This window comes from Telmatherina bonti (genome assembly GCF_933228915.1).
Source record: "Telmatherina bonti genome assembly, chromosome: 8".
In the NCBI taxonomy this organism is placed as follows: domain Eukaryota; kingdom Metazoa; phylum Chordata; class Actinopteri; order Atheriniformes; family Telmatherinidae; genus Telmatherina; species Telmatherina bonti.
This window is the reverse complement of record NC_136626.1, coordinates 8,832,768-8,854,911: the sequence shown is the minus strand read 5'-3', so window position 1 is coordinate 8,854,911 and position 22,144 is coordinate 8,832,768. Positions and strand designations below refer to the sequence as shown.

At 40.4% G+C, this 22,144-nt stretch overlaps 1 protein-coding gene across 1 annotated transcript in view; it reads left to right on the top strand.

Moving 5' to 3' along the window:
- nos1apa (nitric oxide synthase 1 (neuronal) adaptor protein a) overlaps positions 1–22,144 on the top strand; it is a gene marked incomplete at its 3' end in the record, with an annotated part of 184,588 nt that overhangs the window by 65,286 nt on the left and 97,158 nt on the right. Inside the window, exons 3-4 of the mRNA XM_079244963.1 lie at positions 8,984–9,076; positions 13,853–13,911. Of these exons, the coding sequence (XP_079101089.1) occupies positions 8,984–9,076; positions 13,853–13,911 (152 nt within the window). The remainder of the gene's footprint in view (positions 1–8,983; positions 9,077–13,852; positions 13,912–22,144) is intronic.

Here is a 22,144-nt window from a genome sequence, read left to right as displayed (position 1 = left end):
TTTTTTTTGTTTTTTTTTTTTTTTTTTACAGTTAATATTTCAGCTTTACTTGAAATGTGACATCCATGGCTGCTGTATCCAGACAGGAAGCCTGTTCCACACATGCAGGCTGAAATAAGAAACACAAAAGTGTCAGATGAGGACAAAAACAGAAAGCGTCTCTTTTTATAAATGTTTTGGTGAAACAGGGCTAAACAAGCCACCCTCTCTCTCTGCAGCACACCTTCACTGTGACGAAGAAAAGAAAGAAGAAACCTTTCCTGTTGTAGACGCCAAGGTTCGAATCGTCCGCCAAAATCTGAGTCTCGTCTTAGTTTGTTGACTGCCCATTTCAGACTAAGCTTCTCATGGAGCATGAATTGACAAAGATGCACTGACACTTTCACCAGCACAAAACAATGTTTCTTTATTTAAAGTAGTAGAACGGATTATTCATGGTGACAATTTCAATCAAATACAAATACCCCCCTCCCTCCAACATTATCACACAGTTTCTTAGTTAATGTGCTGATTATTTATGTATTATTTATTTGTCTTCTGTTAGTTTAGTTGGATACCCTAAATTGTACGAGTGTGAGTGTGTGGTTGTTTGTCTCTCTGTGGGCCCTCTGATGGACTGGTGACCTGTCTGGGGTATACCCTGCTGCTGGGATAGGCTCCAGCTTCCCTGTGGCCCTGAATTGGACTAAGCTGTTAAGAAAAAGGATGAATGGATTATTTATCTTGATGGGACTGCAAACTTTCGCTCAACAAGTTCCATCAAACTTTAAAAATCTTTAACAAAAACTGATGTATTGATTTAACATCTTTGAGCTGGGGCTCAATGTTCATGTGTGACATGAAACAAGGAAAATCTGTTTCTGTTGGGTTTAAGTCTTAGTTTGGCTCTAGTTGGCGTGATTATGGGATCCAATAAACAACCTGTGTGTGAGTGTGTTTATGTACACATGGGGAAGCATATACAGTGACTGATCACTAAGCTGCAGAAACTGTGCAGCAGCTCTGAAAGCTGGGCAGTACATGGAACAAAAACACCACAATCAACATGAACAGCTTGTTTATCAGCTGACTTGGAAGCTTTCTTTCTAACTCTGGAAGCGCTTTTCCTTGATCTCATGGGTGCACTGGCTGTATGCTTGTTTAAATCTTTCTCTAAATCACAAACCTGCAGTGAATCTCACTCATCACCGTTACAGCCGGCTGTTATTTCACTCAGCCATTGCCTGGGGTTGCAGTTGTGTTGGTGAATGGGTGTCCATGCTTCTAAAGTGATGGATGATACTGTAAACAGGACGAATGGACCTTCAGGAAATAATGAGCAGTTTATCAGGAAACAGTAGCAGCAACTGTTGCACTGATTTATTCGAGTGATGGATGACTCTATTCTTAGACTTTAGTGTTCATTTAATTTCCCTTTGTTTGCATGTACAGTAATATCCTGCCAATGCTTGGCATGCCCCAGGGGTCCTTATTCAAACAGCTGCACGTAAGCAAATCCTGTTTACGGCAAGAATAAATCCTCCTGTTGCCCCCCTGGGACTGTTCCCCTTGAGGAATCTGACATAATGACATTGATGTAATTGATATAATTGCAGTTTTCATAAAATCCAAGGTTAGTTTTGCGAATTTATTTTTAATTTGATTTTTTTTTTTTTAAGATTGCTCGTTTTTTTCCATTGATAGTTTAGACCAAGGGGGCCCACAGTCGGTCCTTGAGAGTCGAAGTTTATTTATACAGCCCATTTGGAGGCCGATATTCTTCACCCAGTTAGCTGATGAACAGTTTTTCTTTAGTTCTTCGTTTGCGTATGCTTAATCATTTTTAAAACTGGGACTAGCTGTTGAATTCTGTGCATTACGTGCCCACCTCGATCACTCATGTTCTTGAGCAAACAGATTTGTTATCTTATAATAACCACTCTCTTGAGAAAACAATTTGCAGAATTCTCGGGATAATTTGGAAAAATGAACGTATCATATTAACTTCTTGTGATGACCGTAAATAAAATGAAGTAATAGCATGAACGGCCCATCTTAGTCTCCAAACAGCAGAAATAAGTACAGCAAGAGGAGTAACTTTAGCACCTGAGGTTGGAGGTAAAAAACCTGAAAGACTATTTAAAGTTCTGCATTAGGATATTAGCCATGTGGGGATTCACCTGCTGATAAATGGATGTATTTATGAGCTACTCAATAGTAAAATGCTAATGCTGCTAAAATCCACCGTTTTATATTTTTCCAGCACTTATAACTGTTATTTTGATGGCACCTTCTGCTAATTCTTTGCAGAACCATGATGTTCTGTACTACACACACTTTGTATGTGTGTAGTACGTGTAGTTTAAACACATTTTAAGCTTCAGGGTAATGCATACGGATTTTTTAAATCGTTGTTTGAAGCTGCGGTGGGTAACGTTGGGGAGCTAGCAAGATGCGAAAGTGGCGCCCTGTCTTGGCTCCTCCTCCGCTGGTTTTGCTCCTTGCATAATCCAAGCCTTTTTTATTTATTTATTTATTTTATTTAATGAGGACAACACACATTAATGAACACTTTATACAAACTCAATACAGTGTGTAAATATGCCAGATTTAGCTAGAAGCTACTTTCCATCTCAGCCCTCAGTCCTATATATGAACAACTCCATTTTGTTCTGAATGTTTAGATTGGTCAGTTTTTACAGATTTACAGTTTCTACAGATACAGATAAAGAAAATATGATTGTGATCTTATTTTTAAAAAAAAAAAAAAAGGACAAAAAATTACTTTTTTGTTCAAGTTTTCCAATACATCTGCAGTTACCCTGAATGACCCACAGCACAGAAGAAAAGGTGGAAGAAGCAGTTGTGTGTGCTCATTAAACACTCCCACCAACTTAGCAGGATATCAAGGCTGCAAGATCAAATTACTCATCAGTTTTTGAATGAATCCTTATGCAGCATCTTCAAGTGCAGCAGTTCCTGTGGCACAAGTTGTTTTAATTACATGCATTCAGTTACTAATATTCAGGTAGCAGCAGCAGCGGTATTAGAAATCCAATCGCCGGTGTGTTGAGGAATGAGAGCTGAAAGCACCTGGGAGTAGGTTTGCTAGCTGATATGATTTCAGTGATGAGGTTTTATCATACTGGGATAGACGGGCTTATTAAAGATAAGTGTTCTCTGTTGTCGTGTTGTGCACACACTTGGCCCATCAAATGCTGCGTGAAATCTTTGAAACTGCTGCTGTAATCATAGCTGTAGAGGTCAGTCAAGTTGTATATTATGCTTTTGAAAGTTTAAATCTTAAATCTTCAGCCAGTCAGTGTTACAGCAGATAACACATGCTAATTAAACAAACTTTCAAGCTGACTCATAAGCCTTTGTGTTGCAGGTATCCGCAGGTGGTTAACTTCTATCTGCATATTTCTAGATTGCTACTGCCATGAATGGTTAATTTATTTTTATTATGGGTTTCTTATTCGTTTAATTTTACTCTGATTAGTTATGAATGGTTACCAAGTTTCAAGATTTAAAGAAAAGCTACTTAAGATGTATTCCAGAAGGCATTTTCCAGACAGCACAGAACAATTCAAGGAGCAGCTACAACAAGATTATTTCACTAAAAGGTCATTTTGCAACAAACAAACCGGATTTGTGCTTCTGATCTTTTCCTTTCTGCTGCTGAGCAGAAGCATCATCTGCACCATGACTCATTCATTGAGTCAGTATTCTGCAGACGGTCTCATGTTGCACGTAGAAGGTTTGCTGATGGTCATGTGTTCCTCAGAGTGGATTCAAACTGTTTCAGGAACCCATGTTGCTTGCTTATTGGCACACTTCACCCGTTAAACTCAGATAAGTTGATTATTTCTGTATTTTCAGGTAATGAAAACCTGCAAACACAATTTGATTTGTTTTGTTTTTATGTCACACAAGTTCCTGCTGATAAACCAATGTTACATCTGCATATATGTGGAAGGTAACTATAATTGTCACATCAGAACGATGTGAAATCATTCCTCTTCTCTCTGCTGTACTTTTTTTTATTGCACTTGTTAATATGTGATGTTAATGCACATTTTACAGTGGGCTGGCTGATTGATCACGTTAATATTTCTACACATAATTTTGATCAGAAGACAAAAAGGAAAAGGTGAAAAGAGGAGGAAAAGGAGAAAAAAGATGCCAAAAATCGAACACACACAGGAATAGTCTAACCCAAACAGATTTAAAAAAAAAAAAAAAAAATATGAGACAACCAGCTGATATACCTGGAGAAATGAAACACTTTCAAATCAAATCAAATCAAACTGTATTTAAGTATTTTTTATGCCACAGGCAACACCGAGTGCTTTAAAAGATTAAAAGAAAAAAAAACAAGTCATAAAGGTTAAAAGTAAACATTCACACACAGAAAGATAACATGGCCTTTAAAAACTATCAAAAATCAGACTCACATTCTCTTCATATACAAACACAAAGACAGACAGCAAACCATCCCCACCCTTTCCCCCTCCCAATAACATAACTCCCAATAACATGACTTTCTCTGCAAGCAAATACAGCAGACAATCATCAGGAGCACCGTCAGGAGGACTGACTGCAAACGCAATGGAAAACATAAAATATTAGTTGTTTATTTGTCAAACACATTTCCTGTGCAAGACAATTCAAAGGGCTTTATATAAAACATTAAACACATAACAGATGGTGCTAAAAATATTTTGCAAAGTAGAAAAAGGCAGCAACAAATGGCAAAAAATAACAAGAATATCATAGATTAAATTCAAATTAATTTAAACAGGATAAAGTGAAAGTTACCTTGCAGATGTTGTGCGTAGGTGCATAAAGATAAAGTTTTTAACCTGGATTTAAACATATGTTTATTCTCCACCGGCAGTTTTTTCCACTTGTTTACAGCGTACCAGCTAAATGCGACTTCTCCATGTTTAGTCTGGACTCTGGTCTGGACTAGCTGACCTGAGTCTTGGATCTAAGCGCTCTGCTTGGTTTATATTCTCTGAACATATCACAGATGTATTCTGGTCCTAAACCATTCTGAGATTTTTATAATTGATTTTAGATAGACTAGAAACCAGTATAAAGATGGTAAAACTGGTGTGACATGTTATGATCTTTCAGTCCTTGCTAAAGCTCTAGTAGGACGAGGAACCACTTCACCCAGAGTAAAAAGATGTCTTTGAGCAACATTATCTTCATCAGCTAAAAGATTAATTTACCTCCAAAGATGAGAAGCAGGGCCCCAAAACCCAGTCAACCAGTTGCCAACATGGACGTTACCATGCAAAAGATATGAAATCATCTTGCTGAAAATGTTTTTCCACAGAGGTTTCTGTTCCATTCTGAACATTTGAGTCATTTTTGAGTTTAATACTCCAAGAATCGCAACCGGTAGTGGAAAACAGACTGTTTATATCAGTGACATGCAACTAAATTGGCAAACTAAAAATAAAATCAAAAGAAGTGACTTAGTGAGAGAACCGACAATAACAGGACATTTTCAGCAGGAAATTAGTAGGAGAGGAAGACATCTTTCTTTCAGGTTTAATTTTGATGTAATTGCAAAGACCCCCTCCAGCAGTGATGACGTATTTTCTTTGTAGCAGCCGTGTATGATTATCAGAAACCGTCACATGTAACAGTTTATGATCTCATTTCAGTCTAAAACCTCCATTTAACAAAGAAAACAGAAAGGTATCATTAGATGTTCCCGTTAGTCTGCCACCAACACTTCAGTCCAGCTTTATCTACACATTCCCACCTCAGAGGGATATTTTTTCATACATTTTTGCACTGAACATATTATTAGTTCCCATGAGCAGAGCTGAGACAGACAGGAAAGGACATGCTGTGACAGGGGATGCTGCACCACTCAGTCATGTCCCACTCAATCAGAAAGCCATCGACTTGCAGAGGACTGTTGGACATCGATTGAGCTCCCTGCATATTTGTTTTTGCACCAGAATAACATAAACAGGACTTGTTTAATAAAGGTCTTCACACAGTGCTGTGTTTGCATGCAGTTATTGATTGACACTGTATTCTATACACTATAAAAGATCAATCCATGGTGGACAAATCGCTGTTGCCGGGGATCAGCCAGTCAGGACATTTTAGCTCACTGAAAGAGATTTTCATTTAAGGGAAATTCTGGTCAAATTCCCCACAAAGCAAGAACGTGTTTTGCTTAAATTTGCAGTTTTTTGGCCCAAATTTGGTGTTGACTTACAGTGTTGAGTAAATGTGAGTCTGGCAGCCAAAACTGTCACATGGCCATCCAGTGTGAACTACCTCCAGCTAACAAAATACCAACAACTGACATCTGGACCACATCTGGCCCACAGAACACTTGTCATAATTCAACTTATGCTGACAAACATCTGGCCAAGAGCTACACTGACTGAAAAATCATGGCGTGTTTGTCGGGATTGTTCGGTCAGACATCCGCTACAGAGACAGACTTACTCAACCTGACGCTGGGATGCACTCCAGCTACCTGATCGGTGAGTTGTCCAAGCCTGTCTGTACAGTAAACACAGGGGTGGTTGACCCTGATCCTCTAGAGTTGCAGTCCTGCAAGTGTTGGGCGTTTCCCTGCTGCAACGTACCTGACTCAAATCGGTGGGTAATTAGCAGACTTGTGCAGAGTTTGATGTCAACTTCTAGTTACAGAAGCTGGCTTTATCAATCCTATCCGATCCCCTATGGCAGAGGTTCAGAAGTCTGGTCCTGGAGATATCCTACCCTGCAACGTTTAGATGCATCCCTTCTCCAACACACCTGAATCTAACAAATGGCTTATTGCCAGACTTCTGCAGAGATGCAAAGCAGGAAGAAGAGGAAATTCACACATATGATTCAGGTTCGTTGGAGACGGGATGCATCTCCAGGACTGGACTTAGGCAGTCCTGTTTTTAAGGGTAAATTTTAGCTTCTTCCCTTCCTAAGGTGCAGAAACAAGTATTAGAAATATATCTTTGTTCCTGTTGGAAACATAGCTTTGCTCCTGTTATGTCACTAAGCTTTGTAAGAAGCAGTGACACTATATTCCATGTAATTTTCCTACTCTTTGGCTCTGGTTATCATTGTGACATTTAAACTCTACTTTCTTATCCTGGTTTTAATCCCAAAGATTTATTTTATTCCCAAAGCTTTTCTGTTTTTATTTATTTTTCTATCTTAATCTTATTTATTTATTATTTTTCCACATCATCCTTACTGCTGTTTCGGAGGATGGCGGAAACATTGAGGACTTTGTTTTGGTTGAGTCTCCACTCGATCAAGTACTTGTCTGTCAGGTTCTGTGTGTATGTGTGTGTGCGTGTGTGTAAACTTTTGTTATGGAATGCTAAGTGTCGTCATTGTTTCTGGTAAACAAATGTACCCACAGGTTATAATAAAGTTACTATGAACCTTGGTCCTCCTCTGGCCCACACAACACTTGCCAGTGTCATAACTGAGCCATAATCACCAAAAGTAACCTTCAAACATACCCATGTAGGTTTGGTTTGGAACTCTCTTAATTTAGTTTGTTGAAGAACCTTTAAATGTTGCTTTAGAAAGGGGCGAAAAGGGAAACAAAACACACAAGCCAACCTGAACACTGACGTTGGTCCGGTCTGAACGCTCTTTGAATCTGTCAAGGCTCCAGAGTCGTCACATCACGCTTGCTCAAATTCAGCATGAAGCAGATTTTAGTCTCTAGTTTGATCTCTGATATCCAGTCGTTGAATGAGAGATGAAACCGTGCACCAGTATGGGTGGATGTGAAGATCTCTGCAGCGTGATTCCTCCTGAGTTGACACCTGAGTAAACTTCTCATGTGACAGTTTCAGGTTTTGCAGAAGTCTTCCATTCCTCAGTTTTTTAATTAAAAGGAAAATGAGAAATTTCAGCTATTTACTGAGACGTGTGCAGACACAAAAAGGAAATCCAGTATGTAATCAAACATGGATCTGGTCTGAGCAGTTTTATTCTTGAACACACACTGAAACACTCTGAGTCAAGCTTTCTTCTCATTTCATGAAGTAATGTTCAGGAATACTTCTCCTGGTGTCTTGAAGGACTTTCCAAAGCTCTCCTGTGGATGTTGACTTTCTTTAATTCCATTACTTGGCCAGGTGATCCCACACTGCTGGAGAATTCATCCCTCTGTCAGACCTGTTGCTGTTTATACTCAGTCCAGTTCCTGTGTCATGTGGTACACCTCAGCTTTTTCTCCTCGTCCATCCTGCCACGTTGATCCCTAACCCTGGTCCTTTAGGCGTCTGTCCTGCAGGTATGAGATGTTTCCCTGCTGCAGTACACAAGGTCCACATTAAAATGGATCTCTGACAAGCTCTCCACAAGTCTTCTACTGAGCCTTTCATTTGACCCAGGTGTGTTAAAGCCGGTTAACACAGAAAGCCTGCAGGACAGTGGACTACGAGGACCAGCGATCCCTGTTTTCACGGAAACTATTTCTAAAGGGGGTTTTAGCAAATAGTCATCTTAAATGTTCAGATGCATTTCTCAGGTCAAATCAGATCAATTTGCTCCAGTTTCGTTTGGACAGTTTTCCAGTTTCCTTCTGCTTTTGTCCAGTTTCCTTAATTACTTAAAAAAAAACTCCCCATGCTGCTGTCAGGTTGTAGCTCTTGTTGTTGCTGCAAAATTTGGTTTTCTGCCTGTCAAAGTGTGTTTTTGTTGACATTCGTCATAGACGCTACCAAAGAAATGTTAAATGAGGATATCAGCAAATTGCTTAGAGAAGCAAAATGAGAAAAACTGCAGAAATTGTCCAAAGAACAACTTTGAAAGATCTTCAGAGCTCTGCATAACCTTTGCTCGAGACAACTTAGATTCCAAGAATTTTTGCCTGTTTGGAAGCAGCATGTGAACAAATGAGGGGTGGCTCAAGGCTTTTACGATGCATTTGCTTTTATTTCTCCTCTCTACCTTTTAAGCATCTAAAAATGAAAATGTTTTTGTGTTCTCTCCGCAGTATGAATTCAAGGTGAAAAACATCAAGAAGAAAAAAGTGAACCTTGTGGTGTCTGTAGATGGTGTCAAGGTAACCTTAAGGAAAAAGAAGAAAGTAAGTTTTTTTTCCCCTCTTTTTCTTTTCTGCTTTTAATGTGCTTGATGTTTTTTATTTCAAAGCTAATTTTGATATTTTACCAGATATTCATTTGAATATCAGACTGAGAAGGAAGGAGGACGACCGGTGCAGAATTTAAGATTGTAATCACAACAACTCTAAATTAAAAAGACAAAACTGTGGAAACATGACTGAAACAAGACAGTAACATGACAGTGAACTGTCCTGGAGAAAAAGAAATGAGGTGGTGTATATACAGGTGGACTAATGGGGAAGACATGAAGCGAATGAGCAAATCAAAGTAATGTGCTAATGAACAAGAAGCCCAACAGAAAACACGAAGCTGAAAATGACTGAATAAAACAGGAAACCAAGCGGCACTAAAAAAAAAAAAAAAAGGAAAACCTATTGGAATGTAAAGCAAACAAAACTTAAAAAAAAAACAAAAAAAAACGAGACCTTGACACTGGGTCTGCACCATTTATCACCCAGGTGACCCGGCGCCGATTAGGGTGGGAGGAGTTTTCACATCACTTAAAACAGGCACTGAACCGGGTGGGACAAACTAATCAGCTGGCTCACAGGTAAACTTATAAAATGTTCCAACTTGATAAATAATGTCAATGCTGTGGCCTTTATTTTAGTTCAGCATTTAATATGATTCCTAAAACAACTTTTTCTGATTCTGTTTAGCGAAGTTATGTTCCAAGTTAACCAGTTGCCCTAATTTGTCCTCCAGTGGACACTCTTGCAGACAACCTGAAAGAAATCTGGAAAAAAATGTATGGCTTTATTAACTTTATATTATTTTTAACATGAAATTCGGATTTGAAAGATCGACGCCTGCTTTGTTTTAGCAAAACCTTTCCACTGACAAACTCCTAACCTTTAATTTAAGAAGCAAACTTCTCTTCCAGCACATGTGCTCACTTCTCCCTGGGGCGTTGCCCAGCTGATGGTAAAAGAGCGTACCTACTAATAGCCTGGCCATTGGACATTCTCAACTCCCCCCACAGGAACAGAAACACCTGATGTTTGCTAGAAATAGGGACTTTTTGGATACCTGACAATGTATTTTAAACATATGTTGAAAGCAGATGGCTGCTTTTTGTATCAACACCTGCTGCAGTTCATGAAAATGTCACAGCTACAGGTGGTTGGTTCACGCCGATGTTTTTGTGCATATGTGCAAAAAAGAAAAAAAAAAAAGTGGGACACCATCTGTGCTCTGAGATGGACCAGCGACATGTCCAGGGTCTAACCTGCTTTTCACCCATTGATTGCTGGGATAGGCTCCAGCTTCCCTGTTACCCTTAACTGGAGTAAGCAGTTAAGAGGATGGATGAATGGATGGATGAATGGATGGATGGATGGATGGATGGATGGATGGATATCATCTGTACAAAAGATGACACCATCTTCATCAACCCAGACTGAGTGCTTGTTTTCATTGTCAAAAAGCAGCTCAGATTTGGTTTTCTGTATCCTTTCGGTTAGTAGACAGTGATGGATCGATCTTCTCCTTAATTAGCTGGCAAGCAGAGGTGAGAATGGAGAGATCACCAGAGAGGACAAAGGGCTCGAGGGGGATCGAAACCAATGAAAGCGGGGAAATGAAAACAGCTGAGGGCGTTCAGAGATGAGGAAAGAGTGGGAAGAAAACCTTCCTCCTGCAGAATACCTGCAGCTGATGGATAAGGGAATCCCAGAACATAACACAGTCTTTGCTAACTAGGTAAACAAACTGTACAATACTCAGAAACATAGCAAACATCATTAAATAGAGATTGAATCCATAAAAGTTTTACTGTGCTCAAAAGCTGAAACAATAATCAGATCTAAACACACACACACACACACACACACACACACACACACACACACACACACACACACCTGCAGGTAATGTTCATCTAATTAATCCCATGTTGGAAGTGTGCACATGCCTCGAGACGCTCACGATCGAACAGAACCGTGAAAACTGACACGTAGAAATAAATCCGATGAAAGCGAGACGGCGACAAAGACGAGGATTTTCGCTCGGAAATGCAGGTTATTCTAATCAACCCTGTGTGTGAAGGTGGTGAGGATGTCCTGAGTGTTTCCCTGCACATAAGCTGATAAGTATGAGGTATTTGAGGATTTACATAAAGAAACTGCTCTCTCCTCTGGAAATTTTAAATACTTTCAGATTTGTCTCCAGTCGGTGTTCATTTTTCTTGAGTTCTTGGTGGGTTGGATGATCGCTGTCTCCCACTGTGAGAAGGAAAAACCTTTTTTTTTTTACCTTTTACATATTCCACACTGCCAGCAACCTCAGTAGTGTGTGGAGGATCCATATGCAGCCAGAACAGCGTGGTACTTTCTCCTTATGCTGGTCACATTTAGCTGTGGGATGGCATCCCACTCCTCATCCAGGAGGAATGAGATCGACGCGGCACAGCGTGGTCATGTCGATCACGCGAGCAGATTTCATCATGTCCGTGCTGATCCTGCAGCTCTTCAGCTGAAGACGGGTCTCATCGCGCCTCTTATCATCCTCTCTGCTTCCTAATGCTGGAGCTTCTCTGATCATCCTGCCTCTGTGGGGAAAGAAAGTTGTCATCGTGATTCTGGATACATGGGAAACACTGGCGCCAGGATCTCATTCTCATTTTCAATGCATCTTCATTCTCTGATGTGTGTGTTTTAAATCACTCCTTGGCTACGCTTTTGTACTATTTTATGCTCCATTCAGTATCTGTTATTCAAGTAACCGATCAAAATTATTTGCACTTTCTTTCCAGACATATTATATGTATAACTTATTTTCCATGGAATCTACAGGAAACATGTGTTTGTTAGCGTTAGGAGCAACAACCGTCTCCTTCTCTAACCCGAGGTGTAAACACATGAACCGCTGCCACATGTTTCTAGTATTACTGTTATATTTTATGTTGACTTTAAACAACTTTCACGTGGAGTAAGTTTTGTCCAGGCTGTCTGGTGTCATTTCCATTAAAAACCAAAAGGATTACAAAACGCTAGCCTTCTAACCCAATGAGTAAATCTCAATCTAGCTGTGGCTGCAGGACTTGCTACAATCTTCTTCTGTTGTTCAGTTTGCCACCTGGGTGGCGTTCATTCACTCACTCACTCACTCACTCACTCACTCACTCACTCACTCACCCGCTTAGTCAGATGAAGGGTCGCGGGTAAGCTGGAACCTATCCCAGCAGTCTTTGGGTGTAAGCGGCATGCACAGCCTTTCTTTTCCTGCCACACTTTGCAGCTGCATTCCTGTCATTTAATTATTATGAATAAATTTTAGAAATTGTAATTGAATCGACACATTTGATTACGATGACTAAAATAAATCGTTTGGCTCATCCCCACCATCCGCGCGTACACGTTCTTCCAGTTATTTGGGACTGGCCTGCAGGTCATGTCTTCTGGGTAATATTTAAGTGAAGAAAATCAAAGATTGTTGCTATTAATAAGATAAGAGAAAATGGTTCATCATTTTCTCTCAGAATTTGATGAACCAGAATTTTTATTACTTAATTAATGTTTTTAATTGTTTTATTAACCTGCATTCGGTTAAAGAGACAGCATTCAGGGAATGATGTTTTTTGGGGAGTGTGTGTGGGTGGGTGGGTGTGGGGGGGGTTGTTTGCTCTATGTCCTTGTGTGTGTGAGAGTGTGTGAAAAGAGCTTGTGTCTTTATTATTTTTAATGCCTTGTTCTCCACTGTTTGTTTTAATCCTTATGTCTTGATTTAATCTTGTAAAGCACTTTGTGTTGCCCGTGGCATGAAAAGTGCTCAAGAAATAAAGTTTGATTTGATTTGATCATGCAAATTAGTGAGACGATCAACTGAATTTGCTTGTTTTAACGTGAGCTACAAATCATTGATCTTAAATTTAATGCATTTTAACAGTTATCTGATGTTATCAGCCAATATCGACATTGATATGCAGTATCAGAAATGATCAGCATTGTTTTAACCTTTTTAAATTATATACTGTTTACACAACATGCACATGTTATGTATCAAACTCTACAATTAAATCTCCTCTAACTCAAAATGACAGAATATAAAAAATGTCATGTTTAGTATTTGTTGTTTTTTTTGGCACAACATGCTTCAAAAGTATCATCATCAGTTGAAATCTATCAAAAATTAAGATCTGGACAAAGTTGGTATGTCAGTAAAAAACCAAAAAAAAAAAACAATTTTGAACATTCCTAATGTTAACACATCACTCAGGAAGCTTATTTCATGATTTAACTAAGAAGCTTTCACTCCGTAATGGATGCATTGAAATCTCATCAGTCAGAAAAGACACACATATGTTGGATAAACTGAAAGCTCAGTGAGAAATGGCAGCTGGGAGTTAAAGACAGTCAATAGATTTCTGATTTACCTTCACCTGTTATTGTTCTCTGATTTTGCACCTCGTCCCCAAGATCTGAAATGTCAAGTGCCAGTCGGCGATCTCTTTACATCAGAGCCCAGAGGAGGCATCGACGGGCCAGCGATTGAATGACGTTGGTCAACAAAAGGCTATGTGGAGGAAGGAATCAATATGAATAATTCCTGTGTGGCCATGTGTTGACATTCTGATTGTGACCTTAAACTGAAAGACTGATTTAATAAAATGAACAAACAAAAGAGAAATGTAGATTGAGGCTCCTCTTAGTTTTCTGGCTTTAACTCCACAAATGAAGGAGTTGGATTTGCTCTTCAGCATTTTGGGCCAAAAATCTAAACTTTTTTTTTTTTGTTTACAGAAAAAGGAGTGGACATGGGATGAAAGCAAGATGATGGTGATGCAAGATCCCATTTACAGGTAAGAATTATTTACTTTGTTTCTAAGACTCATCTCGAGGTCCTAATTAAAGCGGTTTTTAATGCTTCATCTAATGACTTCAGTTCTCACGGCTCATTGCACCTTTTTACCAAATGAATTCTAATCCAAACTTGATTAAATGCACTGCGGTGACTCAGGAAATGAGAAAACTTTGCATGTCACTGTAGAGGGATCAAAGCGGGTTATGGCATCTCTTTGATGATAACCTTTACTGACCTCTGAGCAGCGCTGAGGTTTCTGATGCATGAAATTTCTGGTAGGTTATGACTGAACAGCTCATGCAGTTATTCTTAACGTCATATTTTTACAAAACTAAATTAGTTCGATGCAGCAATTAAAGTGGTATGCAAATAATGAAAAAGTAAAGACGTGACAATGGGGGTAAAACTGGGCCTGAAATGAAAAAATGGTGTTAAGACTTAAACAGTAGACAAAATGAAATGTTAATACATCAAAGCTTTGTGAAACATACACACCTCCACTGCTCAGCTTCATTTTTAATTACCTCCTCTGTAATTACCATCTTTTTCCCGTTACTGTTGCCAGCAGCGGTACCTTGCTCTGGATTTGATCAGAATCCCAGTTTTCTGTATGAGCTACAGCTCACAGACTGAAAGGTGTTGTAGATAAAGTTGGAAACTGGGAACCCGAACTTGCTCCAAATGGTTTTAGATGAAAGCACAGTGAGCCCATCCCTCCTGCTCCACTGAGGTTGTAGAGGTCTGTAGTTTTGGGTGTTTATAATCATCTCATCAGCTGTGAGCACATTCCTCTGGCTAGTTGAGGACCTCATTGTGAGGTCAGCATGTCTCTGCTTGGCCGAAGACATGATTCATTTATTGTAAAGGGAGCTGAAAAGTTGGCATTAAAGTTTATGCTGGGTCCAAACCGAAGCGTTTGGGCTTAGACTGGTATTTTAAATGTAAATCTATAATACATATAGAGCTAAAGGTCACAAATGCTTCTCCACCGCAGCATCTGACTGGATCTCAGGTTCCAGCATTTTAAAGGTTTTCTCCGAGGATTGGCTGTTTCCTTTTCTGCAAGTTACAAATTTTCTTTTCATTTTAAAGCTTTAATGGTCCCGTTTGGAATTATTTATAAGTAACCAGGTGGAAAGCCAGAACAACAAAGCAGCTGTTCACCCTGAAGTGTGCAGTTTCTGATCAATCACTCCCAAATCAATGCATTCTAAACTTGGTTAACACCACCACCACGGTAAGGTAGAAATCGAGTTACAACCCACAACTGTGCAGGCAGCTGAATCGTGGACTATAAAGTGTCGATCAGGTCATGCTTCACCTCTCAGAAAATGTTTAAATCTGGTCTTTTTTGTTTTTTTCTTTTATTGAATAATTGGCGAAAAGACATGCAGAAAAATCAGATAACTACTTACGTAAAGGAAAAACTAACACAGTGAAACCTGACTATATACATTCAACAGTCATGGCAGCTCTAAAGTACTTGAACAACTTGGCTAACGTTGCTGGCTGTCTGGCAGTGGATCCACCTTGCAAGGTCAGCTGGTTACAAGGTTTATTTTTAAAGAAAAGTAACTCTGCTGAAGGACACAGCTGTGCTTAAAAACCTCCCCTTAGGAGTAAACCAGGCCTGATCATTTCCACTCATTTCCTCTGGACTATAGATTATCTCTAGATTATTACCTCAGATTAGCTCTGCACCCACCGTAACTCCAAACAGACTGTAATTTTTCATCTCTTTGTCTCATGACAATGAGAGCATATTCAGGGATGAAAGATTAATTGTGCTTCATAGAAACTTTAATGTTACACAATATGTGATCAGGTTTCATACCTGCAGTGTTATTTGATGTTCAGTTTAAGTTAAGAAGAAGTTTGTCTGTTACTTTTTAAGTCAGGCACTTATGCTGACAGCTGAGAAGGGTCTTTACACACTGCAGACCTACAGCCTAGTGCTTCTGTATGAGTTGCATGGTTGGAATAAAAGACAGAGTTAAACATGTTTCCCGAGTCGTTGCTCACTGACCTCTTATTACCTGCAGCATCTCCAGCTTCCAGCCGCCACACCTTCCATCATATTTCCTGTTTGTTGTGTGACGGCGATGCAAACATCATGTGATGTTTCATTTTTATACCTTATGACAAACATATTTCCATAAATGAATAAAACACTGAGGCAAGAAACACAGAGGATGCTGTCCAACGTCTGACATGTCCAGATGAGAAGACGGTTTGACTGAAGGGAGTCTGGGTTTATTATGTCTACTCTGACTTCAGATAGATGACTTCTGGTTTATCAGACAGAGTGTTTTAGAAATGAGCTGGTTTTACCTTTGACGTGTTTCGACTGTCACTTCAGTCTTCAGAAACGTCATCCGACGTCCGTTGTGGAGCGGACTTACCGGCTGGTGGAATCCATCACACTGTTTAGTTTTTACTACTTTACAGGTTGCATCTTGTAGTTGGTAAGTTAAGCTTTAAGATCTCAACTTTGTGTGCTTGTTAGGATATGAAGCATTGTTTTTATTTTATTTTGATTTTTTTCTAAGTCATTCAGGAAGTCCAGCTGCTGCATGGGCATAAATGAGGTGATGGCAGCTTGTTGGCTCTGGGGTCATAAACAGGCATGACATCACCTCCAGTGCAGTTGTCCTCAAACCAGATCATATCCAGATTATAATTGACAAAGCAGCTTTATAAAAGACAGAAGGAACACCTATCCAATGCATTAAATCCCATTTTGTTTGTTTCTGATTCCATGTAAAGAGCAGAAGAGCAAAGTAAGGGTCAGCTGCAGAAATATTCTCATCTCTTGTAATTATAGTCCCAGTATGAAGACTTGCTCTCATTAGTCAGTACATGTATGCTGCATTAAAAGGCTAAAAAGAATGAAATGTCAGACTGAAAAATGAAATAATTAAGTGTGAATATATGACTTCAAACGGATGAGAAAGTGTGGCGAAGCTGTAAGATCATCATTAACAAGGTGGGATGTGGCGAGGTTAAACCTGACTGAGGGGGAGACTCATCAGGTTCAATAAATGGAGGGATTTATAGAGAATTTCTGTGTTTGGGAGACTGTTTATAAGGTCTACATGGACACTGCTTTGGTCTGACCCAGCCCACATGACTGGAACTGGTCAAGCCGATTTGGTCTATTTACCGAGACTAGAATTTGTTGTTAGCAGAGAAGAGATGCTTCACAAATAAGGCTGGGCGATAAGACCAAAATTTCATATCCCAATATGGCTCATTTTATATCCCAATAACCATATGAAACTGTGTGTGTAATATTGTGTCAGTCATCAGTTATGTGTCAGATGTGGTCTTGGCAACGGCAGCAGTGATCTTCTTCCATCTGGGGAAACTATGGATGTATGACATTTCAGGGGTAAAAACCTGTTGAAGCGTTTCCGTCTGGAGTTTATTATGAGCTTTCGCTCCACTTGACGCTGCTTTTGCTCGTTGACTCTATTCTTTATTCTTTATCCTGACTCCTGTGCAGGTGATAAAATGAGTTGGTTGTGTCGGAGCCTGTTGTTGTTGTTGACTGTGAGCTAGTCTGTTGTTGGTTCCACGTCGGTATTTTTATATCCAAACCGCATCCATACGACAGAAATTTCCCCTCTTTTATGGCTGGTCCTCTTTTAGTGAATTATCCTGCTCTGAAACATGTCTGCTAGCGTCTTCCTCCATGTTTGTTTATATATTGCATGCCATAAAGCACATCTTGATGTAAAATACTGCAGTAAAGCAGCTTATCATGGCGTAAATAGAGCCTTATATTAAACAATATACATTTTCTATCATCCAAAGGATATACATCGTCATATCGCCCAGCCCTATTCACAAATACACAGCTACACACTGCTCTGAGGCAGCTTGTAAGAATTTGGTAGCGTAGACTGATTGGAACATTTTCATGCACAAGTGTCATAAATATAGTGACATTTCCTCTAAGTTTGGACCAATAAGATGAGTTCTTAACGAAAGAAATACATCTTCTGTTTTAAAGAGTAAACATAAATTTGGTTGCATACCCTGCATTGAATGACTCAGACTTGATCCTCCTGCTCTTTACCCAGTATGCATACACACATTGACACACTCCTCCCAGGCGGGTTCTCCTCAGAAGCGCATCCAGAAACCCAGTTGGGGGGTTTGGGCTTTTGGAAATGAATCTGTCAGAAAGATGGATTTTGCCCGGCTGGTTGTGTAAGCATCTCTGAGCTGTAGAATTCTGAGGGATTTTTGTTTTGTGACAGGCGCTTTAGCTTGTTCCACACATCCCATCCCTCGTCTACAGTTACATTACAGTCGCAGTGTTTCCCCCCAGGAGGAGGAGAAGGAGGAGACTGGGGAATGTGTGATGAGTGCACCTCCTCCATAGGTTGCTGCCATCTACTGAACTCATTCTGATGCGTCCTGATGACATTTTTATCTTCTCTGCTCAACAAAGTTACCGAAGATCGTGCAAGCAGTGCCATGTTACGTCAGGCTCTGTGTATACATCTGCCCTTGACAAGAAGCATTTTGGAAGGTATATGTTTATTTGTAACGGGTGGTAAGCGAAACCAGGATGGAATCTGGGAAGATTTAGACAACAGAAGTCCAAAGTGCTCTAAATGAAGCACTTTTTGTGACTTGACTGTCCCATCTGTGCTCTACAAACAATCCTGTATGTTTTAGAAGTGTGTCCATTATAACATGTATGCTGTTATGTCTTATGTGGAGTTTTGAGATATGAATAAAACCTAATAAAAAATTTATGAAAAAGTCAGTACTGGGGGGCAGCATTGGGATTGAAATCCCATGGGTCTCGTGAGCCAGTGTAAATCTTATAGGATCAGGCAGCAGGGTTATAAATCATATGAATCATAAGTTTAAACGCCAGGCGTGTTGTATTGACGCTGTGCATTTTGCCCTGATATGATTAGGAGTGAATTGGATTCAGGAACCAGCGATCGATTCTTTTTCTTCTCCCCTAACAGATGCACCAGTTAATTTTCCAGCTGTTTTGTGTACTTCTGAGGTAGAAAAGGTGGAGAAAAAGGCTTGAAGGCAAAAAACCCTCCAGAAATCCGCTTGATGAAGAATTACAGTTTATTGAAAAAAAAGTCCATCCATCCATCTATATTCTGCTGCTTATGCGAGTTTGGGTCGCGGGGGCAGCAGCCTAACCAGGGAAGCCCAGACTTCCCTCTCCCCAGCCACATTTGCCAACTCTGTGGGGGGGGGATCCCGAGGCGTTCCCAGGCCAGCCGAGAGATATAATCCCTCCAGAGTGTCCTGGGTCTTCCCCGGGGTCTCCTCCCAGAGGGACGTGCCTGGAACACCTCACCAGGGAGGTCCAGGAGGCATCCTGACCAGATGCCCCAGCCACCTCAACTGGTTCCTCTCGATGCGAAGGAGCAGCGGCTCTACTCTGATCGCCTCCCAGATGACCAAGCTCCTCACCCTATCTCTAAGGGAGAGGCCGGCCACACAGCGGAGGAAACTCATTTCAGCCGCCTGTATACGAGATCTCGTTCTTTCGGTCACGACCCACAGCTCATGACCATAGGTGAGGGTAGGAACGTAGATCGACTGGTAAATCGAGAGCTTCGCCTTCTGGCTGAGCTCCTTCTTCACCACGACAGACCGGCGCAGAGTCCGCATTACTGCAGACGCCGCACCGATCCGTCTGTCGATCTCGCGCTCCATCCTTCCCTCACTCCTGAACAAGACCCCGAGATATTTAAACTCCTCCACTTGAGGCAGGACCTGACTCCCGACCTGGAGAGGGCAATCCACCCTCCACCCTGAAAAAATAGTCTGTCATCTAAAACACATCTGCAGAAACTGTGATGAGGCCAATGGCAGAAATCCCTCTGCATGTATCAGCTTCCTTTATCTAGAACACAAAGAAATTCCCAAGTTCACATCCAGATCACTCATGAGACTTGCACACAAGAGATGTAAAACACGTCCATGCGTGTGGAAATCGTGCAATTGTAAAAGAGAACAGACTAGTGCAGCTGAAGCTGGTTATTATGTCCATATTTGGTCGTCATGCCTACATGATGCTAGAGATCGGACACTACTCGGCCTTCAAACTTTATTTCTGACTCGTTTTGATGGCACGGTGACATTATATGCATTTATGAAGCGGTCACTGCCCAGCAGTGCACTAAGACCTGGAAAAGGCACTCCACATCTTATTCTTACAGGAAACTATGTGACGTTGCAGCTGAGTTTCTCTTAACGCACATAGTCAACTGTTTGCATGCAGATATAAACACAGCAGCCAATCTGAACATGAACCATGGCTGATTCGTGGACACCAGAAGACATTATCATAGGAATAGATGGAATTAATGAGAGAAAGGGACAAAACAATGGATTAGACAAGAGTCAAGATAAGACTGTCTTTTATTGGCTGGAGAGAGCTCACATCCAGGTAGGTTGCAAGATAGAGGCTGGATTGGACACTAATAAGGGGGGCACGGTGCTGGGGCTGGCTGGCTGTCCATAGCATCCGAGGAATAGCCGTTGCATTAACATGTGTCCATCAGGGTACGAGTGTGTATATTTGAATGTGCAATATCATATAAAATGCTTTGAGCGGTCAACATGACAGGAAAAGTACTATAAAAGTACAAGTTTACATTGAATATATATGTCACTGCAGGTTGTCCCCCCCCCCCCCCCCCCCCCCCCCCCTCTGACCAGACAGTGCAGTTCTTGAAAATAAGTCTGTTTACACCAAAACGGCGTGGCAGTAAAATGTAAAAATGTTGTGCACTGACTCTAGTTTACATGGTTACAGGGTTTGAGGTGGATAAAAATGCAAAGACTTGACAACGTCCACTAGAGTGTTTTTTGTGTCACGAGATGAGTCCTGACAGTGGAGACTGGAATCAGAATCTTCAGGTGATATGTCATTTAGATATGCTTTATATGTGAAAAACACTACGAGGGTGGACCTTTGTGTCATGTTTGTGCAGCTTTATCTTTTTTAATCTACTTCGTCTGTTGAAGCTAAACCTGTTTCTGGTTTGCATGAACCAAATAAGTAGCAGTTTAAGCTGAGAGAATGTCATCAGTAGCCAAAAACTCCAAGACTAAAAGTCACAACAATCTTTGGTCAGGTTTGATCTGTACGTTCACATATGTAGAGAATGTGACATTTTTGACCTGGAATTCTTTGAGTTTTTTGAGACAGGAAGGGAAATTAGTCTCTCAGAACTTGTCCGCTTTTATCATGAGACGGCCACAAGTCTATAAATGTAAATAAAAACTGCAAAGATGACTTCCTTCATTCAGGGGAAATCCCCATGTGAGAAAACATTGTGCAAATGTCACTGTTTGGTATTAAATCTGAATGTGTTTCACAAACTGATGTGATAAATATTCATAGACATCTTTTCAGACACATGGACGAAAATGCACATCAAAGACCATGGATGGTTTTAAACGGTTCCATGAGGAATTTCCGATGCTCTGTGGTGGCTGGATGTGTTGTGTCTGAATCATTAGGGGGGATTTACTGAGGGCTTTGCATATTTCTTTTGTGCATTCCTTTTCATCTTCAGCTGCTTTCTAGCTGGAGCTCCTGGCTTTCTGCCACCGAGGCCGTCCACCATCCTGCATGCAAACTCAGCGCTGGCTGGGAGGTGACACGGCTATGATCTCCTTAACTCGCTCTGACATTCGACAAGTAAAAAGGCACTTTCTGTTAACTTCATTACATTCTCAAAACTTTAACTGCAAATTTGCCAAAGACCACATGCAGGGTCTGGAGCTGTGTGCCTCTCAGATGTAGAGCAACATTTCCAGGGAGGGTTTATTCCCATAAGAGAAATCCATTTAAAGCAATCTCGATTTTGAAAGCAAAGCATGGAAGATGTGCAGTGAGGTTTACCTTTTATTTATACCACAGTGTATTTTTGTCGAGACTATAGTTAGTTAGCTACAGCAAACAAATGTGCATCTCTGCTCAAACTTTCAAAATCTTACTAGTTATCATATACTTGGCTCATGTCCCCCTACATGAATACCCATCAGGAAAAGATTAAACTTGTTTATAAAGTTCCCAATGGGGTCTGTTTTGGAGTTAAATTGGCCAAAATCAATCGTCTGTCCAGGGAACAAGCAGAGCTTATTGATGCTTGATGGGTTAATAGTCTCGTTTTTTTAGCATATGGTTATGATTAAGTACATGCACACTTGGTATGATGAATGTGCCTTAT